We start from the raw sequence: 25,877 nt of genomic DNA, 5'->3' as shown, positions 1-25,877 counted from the left end.
AATGACACCTTTGATTTATTATATTTTTACAACAAATTCCTAGAATTTCTATACCTTGAGTCACTGATACAACCTGGGTGGACCTCAAGGCTGCAAGGAGGGCTGATCCCACACACCCTACAATTCCACGTACAGCACTGTTCAGGGACTAACTGTAGAGATGGAGTGGCTGTCAGGGAAGAGGGAGGAGGGACCCTGTGGGATAGAAATGGTCTGTGTCTTGATGGCGCTGGCGGCCACAGGAATCAACACGTGACAGAAATGGCAGATCGTAAAACATGCCATGTGAGTAAGGTGAGTGGGTCAAATAGATGCAATCTTCTGCTTAGACTCTATTTTTAATCAGGAGCTACCACTGGGGAAATCTGGGTGAAGGATCTATAGGATTTCTCTGTATTATTTCTTTTAACGGTATATGAATCTATAAGCATCTCAAAATACAGTTTTAAAAATTCAACACAAATGCTTACTGTTTTCCACTAACCTGACACTTCTTCTATTTAAACTAGGAAATGCCCTCAACCAGAGCCGAAGGTCTTCAAGATGTCTCTGCTACATGAAAACCCAATGTCACTTTTCATTTAGAGCAACGACAAAATCAGTACTTGGAATACAACTAGTCCTCAAAGTTTCTACTTACACATATTTCAACATTACTTAAAATATGTCATGGGGCACCTGGGTGGCTCAGTCAGTTGAATGTCCGACTTTGGCTCAGGCCATGATCTCCGGGTTCGTGAGTGTGAGCCCCATATCAGGCTCTGTGCTGACAGCCCAGAGCCCGCTTCAGGTCCTCTGTCTCCTTCTCTCTCTGCCCCTCTGCCCCTGCAACAATGAACACTTACACAAAAAAATAAAATATATCTCCACAGCTTAGCCCAATTTTTTTTTCTCTTTTTTTTTTTAGAGAGAACGTGAACAGGGACAGCAGAGGGAGAGAGAATCTTAAGCAGGTTTCATGCCCAGTGCCCAACACAAGGGCTCAATTCACGAACTGAGCCAAAATCAAGAGTCGGAAGCTTAATCAACTGAGCCACCCAGGCGCTCCAAAAAATTTCCAATGCTTTTAGCTCGTCATATTATATAGAAATCACATACTCTTACTCTATTAAAAGTGCTTAGTAATTCATAAGTGTCACATGTCATTTAGTGGATAAAAACTCACGAGCAAAGCACAATAACACAGTCTAAGACTGGCCTTTCTCAGAGCTAAGGCACCCAAGTAAAGCTCTCTCCCACAGGCCTCTATCTCTGAGTGCTATGAGCACCGCAGGGTATGCAAAGGGACTGTCTCCTTAGACATCTGCTATTAGGACCCACAGAACCCTAGAGCACTGGGGTCACTGAAGTCCCTGCAGGGAGCTCAGCAGAGGGGAGGAAAAGCAGAGGGAGGGGCGACTCCTCTACTTTGTCCAATTTTCTACAATGGCCACAACTTGAAAATCTCCTGGCTCTGCCTCCCAGCCTTCTCCTCACATGCAGCCACGGGGTCCCCCATGCCCTCTCTTCCTCTGGAACTTCCAGATCCAGTGTCTCCAATTTTCTCAATCAAACTGCTGAGGAAGAATCAAGTTTATTCAACCCACCAGGACAGCAGCCACTGTCTGTGGGGCAGAGGCCAGCCCAGCCAGGCTCCAACCCAACTCTTTGGAAGAACCCCCACCCCCATGCACTCAGTGAACCGGGGCCCTCCGTATGCGGTACTGACCTGGTACCCAATGCAGTGCCTGGCGCTGTGTGCGGAAGATTCCGAGCAAGCAGCAGGGGTGTGGCAGGAGCAACGTTAACCAGCCCAAACTGGTTATTTACCTTGTTCTGAAAAAGAAAAATATAAGGGTGAGTTGTAGGAAATGGCATCAAGTTAGAATTTCTTTCTGATACCAGCAACACTTCCAGATTCAGTACAACACAGGAAATGAACAGGAAACAAAAGAGGTGCTCGTGGAAAGGTCTTAGGAAGCAAACTCCCCAATGGAAATAACCTACTTCAATCTAATTTGTGAAAAATTTAACTTAAAACTCGTATTTTATTTTTTTAATAACGTCTTAATTTTTTAATTTACATCCAAGTTGTTAGCATACAGTGCAATAATGATTTCAGGAGTAGATTCCTTAATGCCCCTTACCCATTTAGCTCATACCCCCTCCTACAATCCCTCCAGCAACCCTCTGTTTGTTCTCTATATTTAAGAGTCTCTTATGTTTTGTCCCCGTTTTCATATTTTTTTTCCTTCCCTTCCCTTATGTTCATCTTTTTTGTATCTTTTAAAAAAGTTTTTTTTAATGTTTATTCATTTTTTGAGAGAGACAGAGCGTGAGTGGGGGAGGGGCAGAGACAGAGAGAGACACAGAATCTGAAGCAGGCTCCAGGCTCTGAACTGACAGCACAGAGCCCGACGTGGGGCTCGAACTCATGAACCGTGAGATCATGACCTGAGCTGAAGTTGGATGCTTAACCTAGTGAGCCACCCAGGCGCCCCATTTACTTTTTTATTTAAAAATATTTTTAATGTTTATTGTTGATAGACAGAGAGAGAGGGAAGGGCAGAGATATGGAGGGACAGAGAATCCCAAGCAGGCTCCACATTGTCAGCACAGAGCACGATGCGGGGCTCGAACCCACGAACAGTGAGATCGTGACCTGAGCCGAAGTCGGACGCCTGACCAACTGAGCCACCCAGGCGCCCCTTCATCTTTTTTGTATCTTAAGGCCCTCGTATGAGCGAAGTCATATAATATTTGTCTTTCTCTGACTCATTTCGCTTAACATAATACTCTCTAGTTCTATCCACATCCTTGCAAATGGCAAGCTTTCATTCTTTTTGATTGCCGAGTAATACTCCATTATATATGGATACCACATCTTCTATATCCATTCATCCATCGATGGACATTTGGGCTCTTTCCATACTCTATTGTTAATAGCGCTGCTATAGACATTGGAGTGCATATGCCCCTTCAAAACAGCACTCCTGTATCCCCTGGGTAAATTCCTAGTAGTGCAATTGCTGGGTCATAGGATAGTTCTATTTTTATTTTTTTGAGGAACCTCCATCCTGTTTTCCAGAGTGCCTGCACCAGCTTGCATTGCCACCAACAATGCAAAAGAGATCCTCTTTCTCCGCATTCTTGCCAACATCTGTTGTTGCCTGAGTTGTTACTGTTAGCCATTCTGACAGGAGTGAGGTGGTATCTCATGGTGGTTTTGATTTGTATTTCCCCGATGATGAGTGATGTTGAGCATCTTTTCATGTGTCAGTTGGCCATCAGGATGTCTTCTTTGGAAAAGTGTTTATTCATGTCTTTTGCCCATTTCTCCACTGGATTATTTATATTTTTCGGGGGGGTGTTGAGTTTGGTAAGTTCTTTATAAATTTTGGAACTAACCCTTTATCTGCTTTTTCATCTGCAAATATCTTCTCCCATTCTGTCGGTTGCCTTTTAGTTTTGCTGATTGTTTCCTTCGCTGTGCAGAAGCTTTTTATTTTGATGAGGTCTCAATAGTTCGTTTTTGCTTTTCTTTCTCTTGCTTGTAGAGAGATGTACTGAATAAGAAGTTGCTGCAGCCAAGATTAAAGAGGTTTTTGCCTGCTTTCTCCTCGAGGATTTTGATGGTTTCCTGTCTTACATTGAGGTCTTTCATCCATTTTGAGTTTATTTTTGTGTCTGGTGTAAGAAAGTGGTCCAGGTTCATTCTTCTGCATGTCGCTGTCCACTTTTCCCAGCATCACTTGGTGAAGAGACTGTCTTTAATCTATTGGATATTCTTTCCTGCTTTGTCAAAGATTAGTTGGCCATTGTTTGTGGGTCCATTTCTGGGTTCTCTATTCTGTTCCATTGATCTGAGTGTCTGTTCTTGTGCCAGTACCATACTGTCTTGATGATTAGAGCTTTGTAGTATAGCTTGAAGTCTGGGATTGTGATGCCTCCTGCTTTGGTTTTCTTTTTCAAGATTGCTTTGGCCCTTCGGGGTCTTTTCTGGTTCCATACAAATTTTAGGATGGTTTGTTTTAGCTCTGTGAAGAATGCTGGAGTTATTTTGACAGGGACCACAAAAACCGTATTTTAAACGTGAACAAATTGAATGATAAAAGCATAATTCTTAAAAGATAAAATACTTATAATCTTATAAATACAACTTCCAGATTCATATCTAATTAGGAAAAGAATTAGAGAATAAGTTACAAAAGGGAGAGAGGAAGGAAAAAGAAAAATTTTTACAGATATTAAGAAGCTTTAAAGTACTTGATGTTAACTGAACTACAAAACCATTATTCCATTAAGTAATCCAACCACTGATGTACTACATTTTAAAAAGTTGGTATTAAAAGAAAAAAACTGGAACCAGTAAGACACTCTGATCCAAAGAATGATCAGAAAAACGTTTACACAGGAAAAAGCAGAACTACCTTATAGCTAGGTAATTATGTAAACTAACAAATGTGATCAAAGCCTAACCGTGTTCCCAAAAAGTGTTCAACCATTACTTATGTTTACTCAGGTGCTACCAAGCAAGATCCAAAAAGGACCCAGAGGCAGAGCCTGAAAAGGTCAGAGATCAGCTACCTGCGCTCGCTCTTTCTCTGGAACCAGGAAGGCTGGCCCAGGCTAAAAGGGGACCAGTGAAAGAGACCACTGGCTGGCACCCTCACACCACTGGGGATGGCACCTCCCAGCTTATGTTGCTGGGAAGGTGAGCTGGCCTCTGAAATCCAGCCCTCAGCGGGTCTCCCCTCCCTCTGCCAGGAGGTGGAGGCCTGGCGGGGAGGCACAGCGGTGGCAGGCCGCGTTGGATCTTCCGTGTGCCTCCCGTTAACTAGAGTAGCCACCACACCGGTGAGAACTGTAGAGCCTCTGCTTGGGGAACCTATGAACCGACATGCCAACCGTTTACTTTGGCAGCTTCCCCAGTTTTACCCATAAACTTTAAGTCGTGGCGGTGCAAGAGGCCGGACACCCCACCACTGTCCCGCTCACAGCCCTCCAGAACCACTGCCAGGACCCCTGTCTTTAGAAGCAGTCTTCCTCCACGCTCCACGCAGGAGTAGAAATGGAGAGCGGGACTCGAACCGAGAGGCTCGGTCTGCGTGAAGCCTCGGAAAGGAAGGAAGGGAGACCCCGAAGGCAGCCCCCGCCACGAGAGAGGAGAAACGGGTGAGGAAGTCCGGGAGAGGGGATACCCTCGGGAAGGGAGGAGAAAGGGACCGGGGAGGGAGCACCCCGGGTGGGAGACCCCGGCGCCGGAGACCGAGGAGGGAGACCCGGGAAGGGGAGGCCGGGGGCGGGTGGGTACCCCGGGTGCGAGATCCGGGGAGGAAGACCCCGGGGACAGAGACCGAGGAGGAGGAGGAGACCAGGAAAGGGGACCCCCGGAAGGGGAGACCCCCCGGAGGGAGCCTTGAGGCCCGGCGCCTTTCGCCCGAACCTCGAGCAGCGCTCACCTGGACGAGGCCCGACAGCGGTGCGTCTGGTTCTCCGGCGCTGCGAGCCAAGGAGCGGACAGGGACGCACCTTACCCGCATCCCTCTCCAGGCGGCAGGCCCGCCCCCAGGGCGGGAACCGGGAGGGGACGGGGACGAAGACGCGGTCCGGCGCGGGGAGGGTCTTGGCTGTCCGTCGCCCTCTCAGGAGGGCCGCCGCGGCGGACGCTGCCCACACCGAAACGCGTCCCCCTGAAAGGGGCGGAGCCTAGGTCCCGTCGGCCCCCGGTGGCGCAGTGCGCATCGGGATTTGTAGGACGGGGCAGACCCCGGTCCCGTCGGCCCCCTGGCGGCGCAGTGCGCGTCGGGATTTGTAGGACGGGGCCGGCCTGGGCGCCGTCGGACCCCGGGCGGCGCAGTGCCGGGTCGGAGGCGGGAGCGATGCCCGCGAGTCACATTGTCGCCGGGCGGCGCTGTGCACGCAGCAGTGAGGAGGGAGCGAGGGAGGTGGGGTCCCATGGGCCCCCGGGCGACGCGGTGCACGCTGGGGAGGGGCGGGGCCTGAGGGGTGTCGTGGGCCTCTGGGTGGCCCTGTGCACGCCGGGTGATGGAGTTCCCCTGGCGAGACCTGCCTCTGTGCCCCTGCGCCCCTTCCCCGGCAGGTGTCCCGGGAGCGAACGCCGAGGACGAGAACAGCGCGGCCGAGCCGGGGGCCCCTGCGCAGACTACCGGAGCCGGCGAGAAGCTGGGGAGCGCCGGGGAGAATGGTAGGTGGCCTGCGGTGTCGCCTGCCTCCGAGTCCATTCTGCGTACCTGGGGGCCGGGGAGCGCTGGGAGGCGGGGGTAGGGGGGCGTTGGGCGCAAAGGTCACGGGGGCGGCGGGGTCACCGCCGGGCCTCCGGCCCTGGGGGCCCTGCAGGGAGGCACGCAGGTGGGAACCTGACGGGTGTCTGACGAAATGGAGGCACCGAGCGAACAGCGGAGTGAACCGTGCCTCCGCGGAAACACGAGCAGCCAGTGAACGAGGAGCGAAGGACGTTTTGGGCAAACTAGCAACTTGTCGATGAAGCGGGGAAGGTAGCGCTTTTGAGCATGAGCACGAATCCGTTGTGGCTAGCAGGTGGAATTGAGAGTCAAGGAGGGGAACACTGCACAAGCAGCCTTGTATTCCGTGCTGAGGACTGTAGGGTTTATCCAGGAGCGGATGGGAGCCATAAAAAGTTTTTGAGAAGGCGAGGTGTGTGTGATGTGACCACGTTTGTGTTTTGTCAAGAGGAGAGGAGGATTTGGATTAGAGCGGTCAGGGCTGCAGGGGAGACCAATTAGGAAGCTGTTGTAATAATCTGGGTGGGAAGAGGTGAAGACTTGCATCAAAGATTTTCTGTCGGGATGAGAGGAGGCAGAGGGAGGACCTTCACTGAACTATTCAGACGCGGCTCGGGTACCTGAGCAGGTGGTGATATCATTGACCAAAACTAGGAACTGTAGAAGGAAGAGCAGGTTCGCGTGGGAAAACAACGCAGTAGGGATGAGAGGAGAGAGGAATCTCCTGACTGGTCGGACATACGGATGCGCAGCTCAGAAGAGGGGCTTCGGGAAGCACACGCCTGTTTTGAAATGTAGTGGAAACCATGGTAGCCGGTGGGTTTCATCGTTTATTCAATAAATTCAGAGGTTTCTCTGTGCAAGGAAGGTAGTGTACACGGTGCTGGGGGTTGATGGTGAGCAGAAACGTGTGGGTTTGGTGTTCACGGAGCCGATGTCCTAGCAGTGAGACAGGCACGACCGTTTTATTACAGTTGGGATAAGGGCTGGGGAGAGTCACAGGTTCTGGGAACGTATGGGTTGGGTAAGTGGCGCTGGATGCTGGGGCAGTGATGGCAAAGCCACAGTAACGGGAACTGATGCTGTGTGGGCTGAATTCTCCAGACCGAGTGAGGTGGGGAGGGCAGCCAGACAGCTGCGGTCCCCTGGGCAGCAGGAACAAGCTCGGTGATAAGTCCCCAGAATCTGCAGATGCGGCTGCCTACGGAAAGTGCAGAGTCGGGGGAACGTGGCCTGTGGGAGGCTGCTGAGGGAACTGAAGTCAGGTTGTGCAGGGTCTTCTGGGGCTCAGGAAGAACATGCTCGCTTTTGTCCTCATGGTAGTGGGAGGCTGGTGAGCACGTTTCCAACAGGAGAGAGATGGTTTGGGAGGAGTGTGTAGGGCAAAGAGCAGAGGCTTGAGGGCAGAACTCGGGGGTTAAAAGGAGCAAAGACGGAGACCGAGAAGGGCTGCCCAGAGAGACAAGAAGACTGAGAGAGTTGGCTCGGAAACCAAGAGGGAGCTCGGTGGGCAGTGCGGCCAAAAGTTTCTGGATGACCCTGGTGGCTCAGCGTGCTGCCCAGGCAGGATGCACCCACCACAGGAGGGGAGGGAAGGGGAAGGGCTCGGTGCTTAACCAGCGGAAGAGGACCTCGTGGTTAGTGCACAGGGGGGAGGTCCGAGAGTGGATTTTAACCTCACCCCTGGCCTGCTGGATACCAAAGCGGAAAACTGGAGCAAGTTTATGTATTTGACCCATGTGGTTGTGCTGACCGCCCCTTGGAATTTGGCCCTGAGGATTCTGTCGTGTTAAGTCTCTACCGAAGGCATTGCAAGAACTTTTTTTCATTTTATATATGGGCAGTCTTGGTGCCCAAATTATGTAAGTGATTTTTTTCAAGGTCACAGTTAAAATGTTTTAGACTTTATCTGTAGTTTAGAGACTTTATTTGATTTTCTACTGGATTGTCCATACTTTCATTTCAAGAATTTTGTGTGTTTTGGGGCACCTGGGGGCTCAATCGGTTAAGCATCTGACTCTTGATCTCAGCTCAGGTCATGATCTCATGGTTCATGAGTTCGAGCCCCATGTTGGGCTCTGTACAGACAGCGCAGAGCCTACTTGGAATTCTGTCTCGCCCTCTCTTTGCCCCTCCCACACTTGCACACGTGTGTGCACTCTCTCAAAATAAATAAACTTAAAAAAAGAAGTTTGTGTATTTTAACAAAGTATGACAATTGAACTTACACCTCCCCCCTGCCACACACACTTAATTTAATTTCTTTGCTGTAGTAAAGCCTCAATGAGGGCCACCAGAGCATGAAGGACAGGCCCTGCCAATTTATAGGCCTTTATTAATTTTACATGGATTTAGTCTGTTTTAATGGATCCAGAGTTTGCTTCTTTCCCCTGTAATTTTTCAGTTTATGAGGCTTTTTTTTTCTAGAAAGCTTTATTCCTTTTTCTACAGATTCCAACTTAAGTCTCTTCGTTCTTTTTGGACATGAAGCATGCATAGTTTTTATACTTACTGATTATTGTTTTAATCACCATTCTTTTATGGAGAAACGTGTAAGGGGTCACATCAACTTGTTGCATATTTGCTGACAGTCCTCTTCCGTTTCTTTCCGGCCACAGACTTAGGGGTTAAGCTTAGACCTGAGGCTGCTGTTGCTCATTCAAAACCAACACGCTATGGGGCGCCTGGGTGGCTCAGTTGGTTGAGCATCTGACTTCGGCTCAGGTCATGATCTTGCGGTTCGTGAGTTTGAGCCCCATGTCGGGCTCTGTGCTGACATCTCGGAACCTGGAGCCTGCTTCAGATTCTGTGTCTCCCTCTCTCTCTGTCTCTCCTTCCCATGCTCATGCTCTCTGTTTCTCAATAATAAATAAATATTAAAAAAACCAACACCTTAGTACCACTCTGAGACTCAGCGTTGTGGGATCTGACCTTTAAGGCACCTGGAGTAGATTGAGGAGGGATCTGTTTGTTTCTCTATCTGCTGGTCTCCCTGCTTGGTAACTGACATAGGAACAATTCAAGTCACTTTGCCTAGCTTGGGTCCATATACTCCTGTACCTCTTTTTCTAGAGTTTTCAGAGAGTATTTTCCTTTACGCTGTTGATATAACTCTTTTGTCATATGTTAGGAGAAGCTTTAAGACGTGATTATCAAGAAGATACCTCAAGATCAGACATCACATCTTCCAGACGTCTGACAACATTTACTTGGCACGGATCTGTCAACATATAATGCTAGTTAACTAATTCAATTACCTTACAGTACATTACTGTGTTGAATAATCTTGGAGGTTCTAAGAGTACTATGTTAAAATTTTGTTTTGAAGTAAAATCCACCTAAGATTAGCTATTTTCAAATGTACAATTCAGTGGCATTGAGTAGAATCAGTGTTGTGCTGTCTCTACCTGCATCTAGTTCCAAAACACATCATCACCCTCAAAGAAAACCCTGTGCCATTGAATAGTCAGTCTCCACTCACCCCAGTCCCTGGGAACCACCTGTCTGCTTTCTATGGATTTGCCCATCTGGATATTTCATATAAGTGAAATCACACAACATACAACATGTGGCCTTTCGTGTCTGACTTATTTTACTTGGTGTGATGTTTCCGAGGTTCATCCCTGTCGTAGCATGGTCAGAGTTCGTTGTATGTTATTTTATTTTATTTTATAACCATGACAGAATTTTAAAATGTTGCACTGGTGGCGATTTACATGATACAGATGTCACGAGCATTGCTAGTGATGCGCCAGGTGAGGGACAGACATCTGTCTCCAGTTTAGTTTCTGAGGGAGCCCTTGGCTTTGTCCACCCTCCCCTGGGGAGCCCATCACCTTCAAAAAAGATGCTTTACCTTTTGTCAGCTCACTGTCAAAGCATATGGGGGCTGCCCTAATTTAGCTAAATTGTATCTTAACCAGAAGATATAACCCCAGGCTCTTTGTCTAGTTTTTTAAGTGGCTCAATTTCAGGAAATAGTATACAGGGTATACATTCTGTATATTCCCCTAGAGTCTAGATTGGGACTGGAAGCCACAGCCCACAGGCACATTGCCTGTGTGTCAGTAAAGTTTTATTGGTGCAGAGCATGTCCATCATCCACACTGTAGAGCTGAGTAGCTGCCACAGACACCAGTGGCCCCTGATGTCGCTCCCTGGGCCTTGTAACCTGAGTTTCACCTTCCCTTACCTTCTGAGGAACTAATGGGCTCCAATGATGTGTGAAAACCCCAAAATTTTATGCAAAACCACATGCTTTACTGGAGAGACAATCTGTGATTTTCACCAGATTCCAGAAGGGACCCGAGACCCCAAATCATCAACAGTCATTGTTCTAAGTAGCCAAAAGGCCAGTGCCCCATGTTACACTAGATCAGCAGTTCTCAGACTTAATTAGTTCTAGTCCCCTATGCGCTTTAAAAAATTGGGGCGCCTGGGTGGTTCAGTCTGTTGAGCGTCCGACTTTGGCTCAGGTCATGATGGTTCATGAGTTTGAACCCCACATCAGCAAGTCATGTGGCCTCTGCTTCACCCCAGTGAGAGTGAGAGAAGCAGATAATGACTTGGGGCTGTTGCAAAGATAGTTTTGTTCTTGGTGGAACCCTTGTGTAGTCTCGGGAGCCTGGGGTGCCCAGACTGTACCTGGAGAGCCGTGTGTTTGATCCGTCATTCTGCTGAACTGCACTCTGCTGTTTTGGCTTCAGCATGCTGTGAGGGAGGCCGGAGGAAGCTAAGCAGCTCTGGCCACCGTGCTGTTTACCCTTGGCGTTGGGGGGAGGAGTCGGTCTGGGACAGAGGACACACGCTGCAGTTACCCTTTTGTGAGCCGTACAGAGGCTGCTCTTTCGCGGTTCCGTGCCAGGAGGAGCCAGGCCACTGCTGGGCCACTGGTAGGTTTTTAAATCTTACAAAAACAGATTTCCTAACTAATCCTGTTTTCTTTTGTGGTTTGGCAGCCGGGAGGCTGAGCCGAATTTCAGCCCGCTTCCAGCTCTTGTGTCTGGTGCGCATGTCTGAATCTCGTCCCTGACTCTCCTTTTTTCCTCCTCAGTTTCCCTGGCTCCATGTTGTATTCCACTACAGGTTTCTGGAAGGTAGAACTTATTCTGTGTGTTTTTATAAACCATCTCATCCTTTTTAGCACAAGATCAAGAATCCCTCCTTTTACGTGAAACTTCCCCTTCTGTTATTTTGTAAAGCATTTGTGTAAAGCATTAGCATCCAGTAGATTGTAGAGTCTGTGTTGATTTACAGAAAGTGGTGATTCACTGAAGGTGGTGATTCACTTTCATTTCTGGTGCCGTCTTCATCAGGTTACCTTAGATAAGTAGAAATTTAGCCGTCCCCTGCCTGGAAGCGCTAGAATGCTATTTTGTTTCCTTACATACTATATATAGCATGGTTACTGACCGGTTTGCTATTTTCTGCCTGCCCCAGCCTCTGCCCTGTGTTCCCATTTTAATTTCTGGCTCAGGTACACAGATCTGTTTTGATTCATTTAGTCATAATGGGCTTTTTGTGGCTGCTTTTGGAACTTTAGTAAGTTATGCTTAACACTATTCTTAGTTACCTGTATATGTTTTCATCAGTGTGACTCTGCTGATTTTAAACTGGGAAAAATCTAAATGATGTTTCCAAACTGTACAGCCCTCATTAGATCCTGAACTTAACTGGGGCTAAAGAGGACACCCCCTGCCACAGGCCATGGTGATGTGGTCATGCCTGGGGTCAGACACCCAGCCTCACTGCATCAGAGAGCTACAGTGTGTAAAAGAGGGATTTTCCTGAGACTAGGCCGGGGGGGGGGGAACAGGGAGGGGAATAAAGGGTTTTATGCAAGTTGAAGTGGTTAGAGATTACAGTGTATTTTGTGTAAAAGCTTGATTCTCACAGTCATTGGCATGTTTATCACCAGATAGATGCCATCATCCCGGTTTTCAGAGGACGGGGCGGTCTTCCTGACTACGGAGCCATGTGATGCTGTGGCCCGGGGCCCCACGGAGAAGGGGAGCCAGCGAGGAAGCACGAGGTCCGGTGCAAATACCGGCAGTGGCGGTGGGAAACTGAAGCGGAGCCGCGTCCCAGCCGCCTGGCCTTCCTCGTGCTCTCACGTCCCAGAGCGTACACGTAAGCCGTCTCTGAGGGACAAGGTCCTGAGCCTGTGGCATTTTGTCAGGCTGGCCAGAGTGGTGCCATGTGCTGCGGAGCACAGGCCAGGTAGACACCAGAGGTGACCGCGCCGACTCCCCACGCGCCGTCGCTCCTGCCGCGGGCCCCATGAGAAGCGCAGTGGACAGGAGGAAGCTGGAGCAGCTGTACGACAGGTACAGAGGTAAGAGCGACAAGCATAGAGGTAAGAGCGCCCGCGGGCAGCCCGCCTCTGTCTCTGGGGCGCCCGGGACCCTTCTGCCTCCTGAGCTGCTGATGCTGAGCCGCAGAGGCCCCTGCGCTTCCGGGGAACCTCACCCGGTAGCCGACCCGGGCCGGGGTGGGGGGTGGCGGGCCAGACTGTGACCCCGGTTTCCCCCCAGCGCTGCTGGGTAAGCTGGCACCCTGGTGGCAAGAGGGCTGTTGAAGAACAGGACCAGCTCCTAGAAGAAAGTCGGATCTGTGGGTACACGTCCTCTTGTGCTCACACAGCGTGGCTGTGCGGTGGCCCCGGAGCCACCTGGCTGTTGGGGCGGCTTCAGGGGCCACTCCTGGCGAAGAGACTTTTGTGTTACAGGTTGGGGATGGTGGTTTGTTAGGAACACCAGCGCTTAGAGCGGCACTCTCCCTGTGTGGATTCGGTCACGCTGCCCAAGTCTGGTGACAGGTCTGTACACATCCAGACGGCTCAGATTTCAGCAGCCTTTCAGATTTCATATCGGGTGTCAGGTCTGTGCTGTCATCACAGAGGCAGCCACTAGTCAAGAGTTGACTTACTTTTCCTTTCTAGCAGTTTCTAAGGCTAATCTTGTATTTCAAAAACCTAAAAAAAATAATAATAATAATACACAAAACACTCATTTAACCAAGTATTAACCTAAACAGAATAACTCGCTTGGCTTTAAATTCTTGTTGACATATTATTTTCATGTTTCACTTTTGAAAATACCGTATGTGTATTTTAATCTATTTAGATCTGAAAACAGATTTAAAACTGCATTTTTTTTTAATCATGGCACAGAAACATACTCTGTAGTAGAAAAACCAGGTTTGTATTTGGAAAACAAACAGTGGTTTTGAAAGTGAAAAGTCATCATTTTGAATAAGCTGTAATGCGCTCCAAGTTACTCTGGCTGAGGTTGTCATGGGGCCTGTCTCGGAGGTCACACACCGTGCAGGTGGCTGGAGGTGTTCAGACATGTCCAGCCACCTGTGAGAGAGTTCCTCCCTGTGAGGGTCGTTCTGTAGTGGAGACCTAACCCTCACGTCCTTTACTCGTGCAGTTCTGGGCCTTTCAAGTAGATATGTTGTGGGATCCCTGTGGGCTCTGCAGAGACATGCTGTTCCAAGGCCCTGACAGACACAACCTTGTTAGGACTAATGTATACATATGAGTGAGTCCTTGCAGAGTGACTTTAAAATAGTCAGTGTTCCTGTAGGTGAGGGCAGTGCAGGCCCACTGTGCTCTCACCCTGGGGATCTGTATAGCACTGGGAGCATTGACAGGAGGGGGGTGAGAACCAGGAGCCCTCAGGACAGCTGCTCCCTCATTAATATGGGAGAGCAGGCCCGGGAGGAAGCCTGGGCCTCCGCTTGTTTGATTACGGCATTCGTTTTATTTTATGTACTTGTTTTCTTTTCTTTTTTTAAATTTTCATTTCGTTTCAATAACAAGATGTCTATGAAAACATAGTGTATAGTACTGAAGTGACCAAAGTTGGATTTTGTGTCATGGAAGAATTTTATCACGCTTAATCTTCATTGGAGCAAAGAGGCTACAAATTTTCTAGTTGTGCCTTCTAAACCAACAGAATTAACACACACGTTGTGATGGCATCTTACTATACACGCACTTTGTTGGAAATTACTAGACCTGGTTTGGTGAGGTCTTACTGAGATTTTTCTAGTAGATTTTATTAGATTTCCTGATGAAGAAATGCTAAGTTCCTTAATTTAATTTCTAAACCAGAAATAGGGACAGAGGGAAGCCTGAATTTCTAAGCTGTTAAATGTGGATGCATAAACTAAATGATTTTGAAAACTAAATACTGTATAGTAGCATTAAAATTATAGCAAACAAAATCACCTTAAAAAAAAACATGAGTTTCTCTATTGCTTTGGCAGGATTGAGATAAAAATATGTAATATTTAAAAAAAAAAATTTTGGGGGCGCCTGGGAGGCGCAGTCGGTTAAGCGTCCGACTTCAGCCAGGTCACGATCTCGCGGTCTGTGAGTTCGAGCCCCGCGTCAGGCTCTGGGCTGATGGCTCGGAGCCTGGAGCCTGTTTCCCATTCTGTGTCTCCCTCTCTCTCTGCCCTTCCCCCGTTCATGCTCTGTCTCTCTCTGTCCCAAAAATAAATAAAAAACGTTGAAAATAAATAAATAAATAAATAAAATTAAAAAAAATTTTTTTTAGAGAGAGAGCACGAACAGGGGAGAGGGACAGGGGAAGAGAGAAAGAGAGAAAGAGAGAGAGAATCTTAAGCAGGCCCCGTGCTCAGTGCAGAGCCAGATGTGAGGCTCGATCCCATGACCCTGGGATTGTAGCAGGGGTCTCGCAGAGTCATGACACCAAGGCTTTTCTTTCCAGGAAGCAACTTTATTCCTGCCGGGACCGCTCAGTTGGGCTTGTACCCATGTAGCCTTTTATGCATTTTCTACTTCCTTGTCTCCCAAATACGGGTAACGTATAGACATACAGTCTGATTGGGTGCTCTCATGTTACAGGGTCATTAGGGATGTCACGTATGCACATGGCCAGGTTGCCTTCCCTTATCTTGAGGGTTTTTTTCTCACCACATTTCTTAGGGAGGGGACCTTACCACAGGATCATGACCTGAACTGAAATCAAGAGTCGGATACTCAACTGACTGAGCCACCCAGGCTCCCCCAAAACTCATAATATTGTAAACGCTTTGCCAATGCAGTATTTTTTTTAATTAAAGAATATTTATCTATTTTTAATGTTTATTTATTTTTGGGAGAGAGAGCGGGGAAGGGTCACAGAGGGAGAGTGGGAGAGAGGATCTGAAGCAGGCTCTGTGCTGACAGCAGCGAGCCCGATGGGTGCGGGGTCTGAACTCACAAACCATGAGATCATGACCCGAGCCGAAGTCAGACTCTCAACCAACTGAGCCATCCAGGAGCCCCAAGATTTTTTTTTTTTTTAAGTAATCTCCATACCCAACATGGGAGTGAAACTCACGACCCTGAGATCAGAGAGTCACATGCTTCCCCCTACTGAGCCAGCCAGCCAGGCGACCCACAATGCAGTATTTCTGTGTAGCAGTTTGTCTTTGGGCAAACTAGAATTGTGTAAACTTTGAGTTTTTATTTTCCTTATGGAAATTAAATTTTTTCTTAACGATGACATCTTCTCAAAGAGGTTGCAATGGTCTTTTTTTTCTTCTCCTAAACTCCAGTACCTAGATTTTTTAAATAGGGATTTTTTTTTTCTGGATAAATTACCATTTGTTGCTATTTCGTATACAGTAGAAAATTGTGGTCTGTTGATTGATATATTTGAAACATGCTTGGTAGAACCATCTCATAGAGCTATAATGCTTACCACCCATTTTTGTTATTTTTCAAAATAGCATAACTTCTCTCTCTCTCTCTTGATTTTAACTGTAGACCCACAAGATGAAAATAAAATTGGAATTGACGGGATTCAACAGTTTTGTGATGACTTAAGCCTGGATCCTGCCAGCGTCAGCGTTTTGGTCATTGCGTGGAAATTCAGGGCAGCGACGCAATGTGAATTTACCAAAAAGGAATTTGTAGATGGCATGACAGAGCTCGGGTAAGTAAGTTGGTCTCAGTTTAAATTTTTGCAAAAAGGAAGCTGCCTTCAACATTAGTTATTTTTCAACAGCTTGTAAATATTAGTTTCAAATTCATTTACGTTCTGTGTGTATCTTACACATTTCTTGTACCTCTACTCTATTAAGCCTTTAGTTTCCTTTAAATTCAAATAAAGTTTCATTTAATATTTTTGTTCAGATTAATCCCTTTTGTAACTTACTTTTTTCTTTTTAATTTTTATCCTACCAGTTTTGAATTGACAGTAACTATCAGGGTGTTTTTGTTTGTTTGTTTTCAGCCATTGAATTTATTTCGTAATATTGTATACTAATTGTATGATTTATTGTGTTTCTATAGTAAATATCAATAAATTATTATTTTGTTTTTTGCTTATAACACTTCTCTGTTCTACCTCCAGGGTTAGGATAAAGGCTTCATTAATAACAAGATGGTTCTCACTTATCAGATAAGTCAGACAATTAAATGAAAGCACATAACATAAATATCTTTTAATCATTAGGCTTATTGAGCTATTTCATGGGTTGGTATGAAGGCTAACACGCTTGACTTGCTGATACTGTGACATTGTAGTGTTGACAACTTAAGCTGGCTTATTTTTAGTTGCTGAAGGAACTTGACAGCCCAAGGTGAATATGTTCAGAAGGCGCATACTTCCTGCATCCCTGGGGAAAAATAGAGCATTTGTTCATAAGGTGCATACTTACAGCTATCCCCGGGGCCCCAGGGAAAATGGAACATTTGTGTTTTCCACTAAGCTGATGGGCCCCAGGGAAAATGGAACATTTGTGTTTTCCACTAAGCTGATGAATCTGTTACATTTATCGGCCTGGTCTGTATCGATGATAAACTCTACAGGACTTACCCTATTGCTGGCGGTTGTGTAAAAGCCAGCAGAAGACATCACTGGGACAGTGGTTGTGATAGCATATCACTCCATGTTCTGTGCACTCAAGAAAATGGAAAAGCCACACTAAAGAAGCATTCTCTTGCCGCTGTACTACACTCATCCATCTGCTAGAACCTCCCCCAAATAGGATACTTTGGAAATAAGTGCTTCTTACAGAAACACTTGCTAGCATTTCTTAGGCATTATCTAGAAATGTGTTAGATGAACTTTTAAAATTCCTGTTTGTTATCCTAATACGTGCTATATCTTAAAGAACCTATTTTAAACATTTTGAGTGTGAATCTTCCCAAAGTGTTAGATGAGTTCATGCCTCCTTATGCGGTGGATACAGGTGACTTGAGGTTATAAGTCAGTGCTGGCCGATGGCGCCACTCGTCACATCTCACAGAGTGGTTACAAGGGAAAGTACTCAGTAAGCATTCAAGGGCTGTCTACGAGATGGAAGTATTAGTGATGTGACAGCCACCTGTACTACAGAGATAACCTCAGTGCTTTTAGGGATGTAAAAGGCTGTTGTAGTCTGAGCAGCACTAAGCTTTAAAAAGCACTTTGGGTTTGGGTTTTTGATCCGCTCTATTACTGTTTTTCACACTTTTTCCTGGCTATTAACTCTCCCGGTGGCTGGAACACTTGGCCTCTAGCTGTTAACCCTACAGCCTTTCATCGGGGGCTGGAGGCTTGGTAAATGAGCTTTGTGAACGTCATGAAATCCCTTGACATCTTTGTCAAAACAAGAAATTGGCCATACTGTGGATCTATTTCTGGACTCGCTGTCATATTTTGTGGGTCTGTTTATCCTTAACCTTGAAGCACATAGTGTTCATTATTGTGGCATTAGGTAAGTCTTGAAAGGAACTAGTGAAGTCTTCTTATTTTTCATCTGCCTCAAGATTGTTGGTCAATTTTTATTACATCAGCAAGGAAAGCAGAGTGTTCCATGACTGATGCTGAAATAGCCAGGTCAGCCTGAGACCACGTCTCCTTGGGGCCCGCATCAGGCCTCAGGCCGTGTCTTGAGGTGGGCGGGGGTTTACATGCCCATGCAGGAAACTTAGAATTGTGAATTCTAGACAAATCACGGGAGAAGCTCTTTGTTAAGACCCAGATTAAGGGACATTGTCTTAGAGAAGATGTGAAAAGCACTAGCCATCAAAGCAAAAAAACTGATAAATTGGACTTCGTCACAGGTAAGAGCTCTGCTTAATGAAAGATAGTGTTAAAAAGACAAAACGGTGGGAGAAGTACTTGCTTTCTTTGTGTATGTTACAGTCGTGATAAAAATGGTAGAGGACGTGACTTATGTGTGATTCCTAAATAATGGAGCAAGAAGAAAGTAATAAATTCAATCCAAAAGAATGTGGGGAAAAAAGAACACAAGGAAAATTACTTAATGTAGGACAAATAGCGAGCGCGTGATAAAATGGAGGATTGAAAGCAAAATGTGTCGGCATTTCCATAATTAATTTAGTGTAAGTGAACTAAGTATTGGGTGGGTTGTAGAACATCAATTCAACCACTGTGTACACTGTTTACAATAGGTATGATTAAAACATAAGGGCACAGAACAATTTGAGGGGTGGAGGTTGATGTAATTTGCAAACATTAACCAAAACAAGTCGGTGTGGATATGTTAATGTTAAAATAAGCTTTAAGGCAAAGAATAATTCTAGAGATAATGAAGGACATTTCATAATGAGGAAGGGTTTATTTCACATGGAAGGCAATAGATTATTTAAAGCAAAAATAAGCACTAAAAAGAGAAATCTATCAATCTGCAATCACAATGGGGAATTCTCACACACATCTTACCAGATGAAAAGAGCAGATGAAAAATCAGTAAGGAAATAGGACATTTGGGCAACACAACAAGTGACCTGATGGACATATTTAGAATATACCCTTTGATGTTGAAGAATATGTACTCTTTTTAGAAGACAAGTAGACCATTTGTAAGTGTTGACCACAAACTGAGGCATAAAAGAAGTTGCAACAAATTTCAAAGGATTGAAGTGATAGAGTGTATTTTTAGGCCATAACACAATTAAGGTAGAAATATAACAAAAGGATAACTCAGTCAGTTGAAATACATGTGGATATAGCTTTTGGATTAGAAAGAAGTTACAATGGAAATTAGAAAGTATTTTGAATGATGAAAACACTACATATGAAAACTTGCAGGATTCAGCTTCTTAAATGCATATTTTGGAAAGAAGAGTTAAAAATCAGTAAGCAAAGTATCTATCTCAAAAAGCAGGAAAAGAAGGAAACTAAACTCAAAGAATGTAGAGAGAAGGAATTACTTTTTTAAACAGGCAGTGATTTCAGGAAATAGAAAAGAAGTTGTCAATAGAAAGAATCAAGCCAGAAGCTTGCTGTTTGAAAAGACTTATAAAAGTAGTGAGGAACAAATAAACAATATGGCATGAAAAGAGAGACATCACTATAGACCCTACAGATGTTAAAGGTGAAGAGTGTATTATGAACAACACTATGCTAGTAAACGTGAAAACCTGGATGCCAAAGAAAAATTCTCTTAAAAATGTGACTTACTGAAATGGACATATAAATAGTTCCATAATTCTTTTAAAGAATGTGAACTCATAATTTTAAATCTTCTCAAAGAGAAAAAACTCTTGGCCTCGATTGGTGCACATCTTACAAAATATTTAATAAAGAGAACAGTGCCAACTCTACACAGCCTCTTTAGAGAATTGTACAGGAAGAAACTCTTTCCAATTTGTTTTGAGGCCAGCACAACCTGGATAGCAAAGGATATTTTAGTGCTGCCGAAGCAAGCACAAAAGGATATTTTGAGAATGAAAGATTATTGTCCACTCTCAGTCATAGGAATCAAAAGATGCATAACACGCAAAAATCTTAGACAAATTATTAATAAACTAAATCCAGCCCCCAAAACAAATCAACCAAAAAACCAGGATTATTTATCATGACAAAGTTTGTTATAGTCTGGGATTGTGAGATTTGTTTAACATTACAAAGCCAATGTAATTTATCACAACAACAGAAAAGGGGGGATTATCTCAGTGCATAAAATAACTTTGATAAGGGGCAACTATGTGGCTCAGTCCGTTAAATGTCCAAGTCTTGATTTCAGCCCAGGTAATGATCTCACAGTTGGGAGATTGAGCCCCACGTCAGGCTCCACACTGAGCATGGAACCTGCTTGGGATTCCCTCTCCTTCTCTGCCCCTTTCCAGCTTGTGCATACACTTTCTTTCAAAATAAATGAATAAGCATTTTAAAAAATAATTTTAAAGAATGGGTTTGATAAAATTCAATTTCATTCAGGGGCGCCTGGGTGGCTCAGTTGGTTAAGTGTCCGACTCTTGATTCAGGTCCCAATCTCACAGTTTGTGAGTTTGACCCCTGTGTCAGGCTCTGTGCTGATAGTGTGGAGCGTGCCTGGGATTCTCTGTCTCCCTCTCACTCTGCCTTGCTTGCGCTCTCTCTCTGGCTCACACTCTCTCTCAAAGTAAATAAGCATTTTTAAAAAAAATCAATTCTGGGTGGCTTGGGAGGCTCAGTTAGTTAAGCATCCAACTTCAGCTCAGGTCATGATCTCACAATTCATGAGTTCAAGCCCCACGTAGGGCTCTGTGCTGACAGCTCAGAGCCTGGAACCTGCTTCAGATTCTGTCTGTGTCTCTCTCTCTCAAAAGTAAACGTTAAAAAAAAAATCAATTCTGTTCATAATGTTTTGAAAAAGAACTTACAGCAAACCAAGAATAGAAGGGACAGTACTTAATCTGACCCCTCCCACCCCCCCCTGTTCTGCCAAATCCTAGAGGAAATCTTATACTTAACTGGAACATGAATGCCTACTTTTATTAAGCATTGAACAGGTGGTAGCTAGTCTGATCCACAGGTGAAATATTAGAGTCAATAAGTGAGTTTAGCCAGACTGTAGGACCCAAGATCAACAAACAAAAATCAATGTTATTTTAGAATACTGAATGCAACAATTCAACAAAACAAAGTGAATTTTTAAAATATATGTCATTTTCAATAGTATTAGTAATAAAAAACACCTAGGATAAATCTGATTAAAGATGTGTGCTACCTCCACAGAGAAAATAACTTAAGAAGAGGCAAGAAGCCTGAGTAGAGACATAAACCTCATTATAGGTTGGAACAGTCAGTATTTTGTCCCTAAATTTACGTATTTAATGTGATCTCAATCAAAACCACAGTAAGTAGTAGTTTTTATATATGTGTAGTTTGACAAATGGATTTAAAATTTATATGAAAATGCACAGTCAAGAACAGCCAAAAGTTCTTAAAAAACAAAAGGGGAAGATCTGTTCTCTCAGATATTAGGATTTTTCAAGCTACAGTAATTAAGACTACTTGGCACTACTACTGAGATCAGTAGACCAGTGGAACAGAATGGGAGCCAAGAAACAAACCCATGTGTTAAGGTACATTTGATTTATGGCAAAGGCAGCCTTCAGAGACGTGAAGAAAGGACATCTTTTCAGTAAATGGTTCTGGGAGAATTGGCACATGGAGAAGAACTTACCTTGACCCTTACCTCACAACGTACATAAAAAATCAGTTCCAAGTGGATCGTAGATGTCCGTGTGAAAGGCTAAAGGCAAAAGCCAGACGCCTCTAGAAAAATCATGTAGGAGAATATCTTTATGACCATGCAGTGGGGGAAGTTTGAACACATTAAAAAAAAAACCAAAAAACCACAAACCTGTGGCACCTGGGTGACTCAGTCAGGCCTCTGACTTTGGCTTAGGTCATGATCTCATGGTTCCTGAGTTCGAGTCCTGCATTGGGCTCTGTGCTGACAGCTTGGAGCCTGGAGCCTGCTTCAGCTTCTGTGTCTCCCTGTCTCTCTTTTCCCCTCCCCTGCTTGTGTGCACTCTCTCTCTCTCTCTCTCTCCTCCCCCACTCACATGCTCTCTCTGTCTCTCTCTCTCTCTCTCTCTCTCAAAAATAAACATTTAAAAAATTTTATAAAAAACACCGTGAAGAAGACTGGCAGTGTATTATACTAAAAATAAGAATTCCGATCATCAAGAAGGGAAAATGCAGTCCACATTGGGGTAGACTGCTTAGCTGACCAAAGCTTATGTCGTTCATACATAAAGAAAGCCTGCAAAACAATAAGAAAAAGATACCTAATTGAAAACGGGCAGGAGACTTGAACTGGCACTTCACAAAAGAGCATCTCCAAATAGCCAGTCAAAATACAAGGTGTGCAATGTTGTTCACTGAGGAAGTACAGGTTAAATTACGATGAACTTAATCTGTGGAATGGCTAAAATAAGACACAGTTGTGTGTATCACTGAAAACAGGAGGAACAGGAACTCTCGTATACTGCTGGCAGGGGGTTGACATGGGGCAGTCTCTTTAGGAAACAGTTTGATATCACAACACTGGAGATTCAGTGACCCAGCTGGCCCACTTGGTCTTGTGCCTAACCTAACACATTTACTTGTGTGCCTGGATGCATGTATAGAAATGTTCTTAACAACCTTTGTTACCAGAAAACTAGAGATAGCCAGAGGATTTCTCATTGGCAGAACATATAAATCATAAAGTATGAATACAGTGGAATGCTACATGGTAATGAAAATGACTCAATGTGAGCTACACGCCAGCACAAGTGAACCTGCAGACACAGCGTCAACACAGAAAGCCAGACACAAAAGCCAGACATGCGCTCCCATTTACAAAGTTCAAAAATGGGGCAACTGACCATCAGGGAGTGCTTGCTTGGAGTGATGCAGGCACACAGGAGGGCACGGAGTGGCCCCATAGAGAAGAGGCCTGAGGTGGGGAGCACGCCAGCCTTGGTGTGGGTCCCTGGAGCTGTACGCCTCTCCTCTGTGTCACCGCGCAGGTGGCCACTGAGGCAGGGCTTCCCCTGCTCGCTCCCAAGCCCTAGGGCTCTGCTGCGGCATTGGTGAAGCAAGGGCTGTTACGATCTTCTTGCTGGGTTGTCAAAATTAAAAAGACATTTAAAAATAAAAAAGACAAAGATTTCTGCTTTTAAGGCTTTTTAATATTCTTAAAGGAGGTTGACTTTTTGGAGGAAGATCAATGTTTTAATTCATTTTCAGCAAATGTATGTTTTAAATTCCAGCGTAATTAATGTAGCGCTATGCTAGTGTCAGGTGCACAGTCTTAGCGCTATGCTAAGTGCACAGACTTAGCAGTTCTGTGCGTTCCTCCGTGCTCATCACAGTAGTGTGTGCCATCCCTTCACCCACTTGCCCCTTCCCCCCCACCCCCACCCCGCGCCCGGAAAGCCCGACTCTCGAGCAGTGGAGTTGTGTTTTGTCCTATGTGGACGAGCCTGGCCATAAGGAGGCAACCCCAGGGCCAGAATTCGCCCATTCAAAGTCCACAAGTCTGGTTTTGGCGTCTTCACGGCGCCGTGCCGCCACCACCACCATCCGTTCTGGAGCACCGGAATCCTTTTAGCTAGAGAAGGGGGCCTGCAGGCCACAGGGAGCGGCCAGGCTGGGCAGGCACTTGTCCCGCCACAACAGCACTGTCTCTCGGCAGGTGTGACAGCACGGAGAAGCTGAGGGCCCTTCTGCCGAGGCTGGAGCAGGAACTGAAGGACACAGCGAAGTTTAAGGATTTTTATCAGTTTACCTTCACCTTTGCTAAGAACCCCGGGCAGAAGGGTTTAGGTGAGTATAAAATCCAGATTCGTAAGAAGCCACATCTTCATGAGACTAAAAGTGGGCAGGACCTGCCAGGTGACAGTCCTGATGCGACAGGGTCCCTGTTCCTGCCTTGGTGCCTTCTGACCACTGGGCGTGCCACGGCCATGCGGGCCACCTGGTACCACCTGCACTTGCGCTCAGCCCCTAGTCAGTCACCACTTCCGGCCTTAAATATTTAAACTCCAAAACGTAAAGTAACTTGCAAATGCTCCGCATTCTGTCATACTAATAACAGTTGACTAATGGGTTAGAGAAGTCAGCAATTGATACCGACAATCAGAATGTTTGTATCAGCCAGGTATGTGGTCCAGCAGATGGTAATGTGGGGACCGGCCAGGGGACATTAATCCTGTCCTGGTCTGGAGATTTAAAGTTACCTTACTTGAAAACAATTCTGACGTGCCTTGGGTTACATCTTAGTGTTTATTTCAGAGTTATATAGTTTTGCTATAATATAAATTTGTTTGGAAAATTCTTAACTTTTTAGTGTGAGTTTGGTTTCTCTGAGGGTTTTATTCTGCTTATTTTCATTTCTTTTTCCCCCTAAATGCTATATAATTTATTTGTTTAATGTAACAGACATGTTTAGTTCAGTAAAATGTTTTACAAGTTTAGAGGGGGACTGACATGGTCTTTAGGGATTAAACAAGAATATGTTTCAAAGAAGAGTTCTTACACTTAAAAAGCAATATTATAAAATAACCAATTTTAGGAAGGAAACCAAAATGGGCTTGAAAATTCACAGATAGAAAAATCCACTGCAAACAATTGATTTCGGGGGCTGATTTCACCTGTGCATGTCTGTAGGTGTGTGAGCAGTGAACATTCTTCTCCCCTCTGTCTCTTACTCCTCTTGGCAGGTCAAATGCAGGCGCAGATTGAGGCGCTGGACTCTCCCATGGCGGGTGGGATGGTTCAGGGGCTGGGCTCTCCCATGGCAGGGGGTGGGGGTGGGGGCGGGTGGGGGCTGGGCCCTCCTGACCCAGAAGAGGGGTGTGTGGGGGCTGGTCTCTCCCATGGTGGGGAGAGGTGCAGGGACTGGGCTCTCCCATAGGGGGTGTCAGGGCCTGGGCCCTCCTGTCCCAGAGGAGGGGAGGGTGCAGGGGCTGGGCTCTCCCATGGTGGGGGGAGGTGCAGGGACCGGGCTCTCCCATAGGGGGTGTCAGGGGATGGGCCTTCCCATGGGGGGGGGTGTGGGGACTAGGCTCTACCATGGAGGGTGTCTGGGGCTGGGCCCTCCTGTCCCAGAGGAGGGGGGGGGCGCGGGGGCTGGGCTCTCCCATGGAGGGGAGGTGCAGGGACTGGGCTCTCCCATAGGGGGTGTCAGGGCCTGGGCCCTCCTGTCCCAGAGGAGGGGGGGGTGCGGGGGCTGGGCTCTCCCATGGAGGGGAGGTGCAGGGACTGGGCTCTCCCATAGGGGAGGTGCGGGGGCTGGGCCTTTCTGTCCTGGAAGAGGGGGTTGCGGGGGCTGGGCTCTCCCATGGGGGGTGCAGGGGCTGGGCCCTCCTGTCCCAAAGCAGAGGGGGTGTGGGGGCTGGGCCCCTCCCATGGGAGGGGGGTACAGGGGCTGGGTTCTCCCATGGGAGTGTGTCAGGGACTGGGCCCTCCTATCTCAGAGCAGGGGGTGGGGGCCATCTTTCATAAGCACTATGCTTGTTCCCATGGCAGAGATGGTTTTCTTCTTTTTACTTGTTTTTCTCCAGTGCTGTGGTTGTTCACTTTTACTCTTGGTACCTTGCACTGTGATGAGTCTCTCATCAGATTCCCTCTGTCTCCAGGCTAGTTGGCCTTGTGAATGGCTTTCTCACCCTGTGTGCCACCTCGAGGATCATGCTCCTGCCACCCTGGGAGCTGAGAAAGGGCCTCCGTGTGAGCCCCGTTCAGGAGCTCACTTGAACAGTTCTGCCAAAACTTTGGGAAGGTGGCAGTGGGAGAGCCGCCAGGAAAATTAAGGATGTATTTTCTCCTGTTCCAGGAAATGGGTGAGCAGACAGGCCTGCCGTTGGGTAAAGGGGCAGCAGCGAGCCACCTCTGGCAG

General features: G+C 46.3%; 2 protein-coding genes across 10 annotated transcripts in view; one reads left to right on the top strand and one right to left on the bottom strand.

The window, feature by feature from the left end:
- Positions 1 to 5,707, bottom strand: part of TMCO3 (transmembrane and coiled-coil domains 3) — a 49,751-nt gene extending 44,044 nt beyond the window's left edge. For 3 of the 4 annotated variants that reach the window (XM_042980669.1, XM_007075270.3, XM_007075272.3), the window contains exons 1-2: positions 5,442 to 5,702; positions 1,709 to 1,815 (exon numbers count right to left, since the gene is read on the bottom strand). The gene's annotated coding sequence lies outside the window, so the exon portion shown is untranslated. Of the gene's footprint in view, positions 1 to 1,708; positions 1,816 to 5,441 lie in introns of all 4 variants that reach the window. The other variant, XM_007075273.3, reaches the window with a different exon arrangement.
- A 284-nt stretch (positions 5,708 to 5,991) lies between these two features.
- DCUN1D2 (defective in cullin neddylation 1 domain containing 2) overlaps positions 5,992 to 25,877 on the top strand; it is a 31,691-nt gene continuing 11,805 nt past the window's right edge. For 4 of the 6 annotated variants that reach the window (XR_006215521.1, XM_007075278.3, XM_042980619.1 and 1 more), the window contains exons 1-4: positions 5,992 to 6,187; positions 12,163 to 12,579; positions 16,030 to 16,198; positions 23,673 to 23,803. Coding sequence is in view for 5 of the 6 variants with exons in the window: in XM_007075278.3 (XP_007075340.2) it covers positions 12,525 to 12,579; positions 16,030 to 16,198; positions 23,673 to 23,803 (355 nt within the window). In the remaining variant the exon portion in view is untranslated. Of the gene's footprint in view, positions 6,188 to 6,376; positions 6,498 to 10,951; positions 11,138 to 12,162; positions 12,580 to 16,029; positions 16,199 to 23,672; positions 23,804 to 25,877 lie in introns of those variants that run through there. The other 2 variants (XM_042980624.1, XM_042980634.1) reach the window with 2 other exon arrangements.

The sequence above is a fragment of the Panthera tigris genome, chromosome A1, assembly GCF_018350195.1.
Source record: "Panthera tigris isolate Pti1 chromosome A1, P.tigris_Pti1_mat1.1, whole genome shotgun sequence".
In the NCBI taxonomy this organism is placed as follows: Eukaryota; Metazoa; Chordata; class Mammalia; order Carnivora; family Felidae; genus Panthera; species Panthera tigris.
Note: the sequence above shows the minus strand (reverse complement) of the source record. Positions and strands in the feature narration are given on the sequence as shown.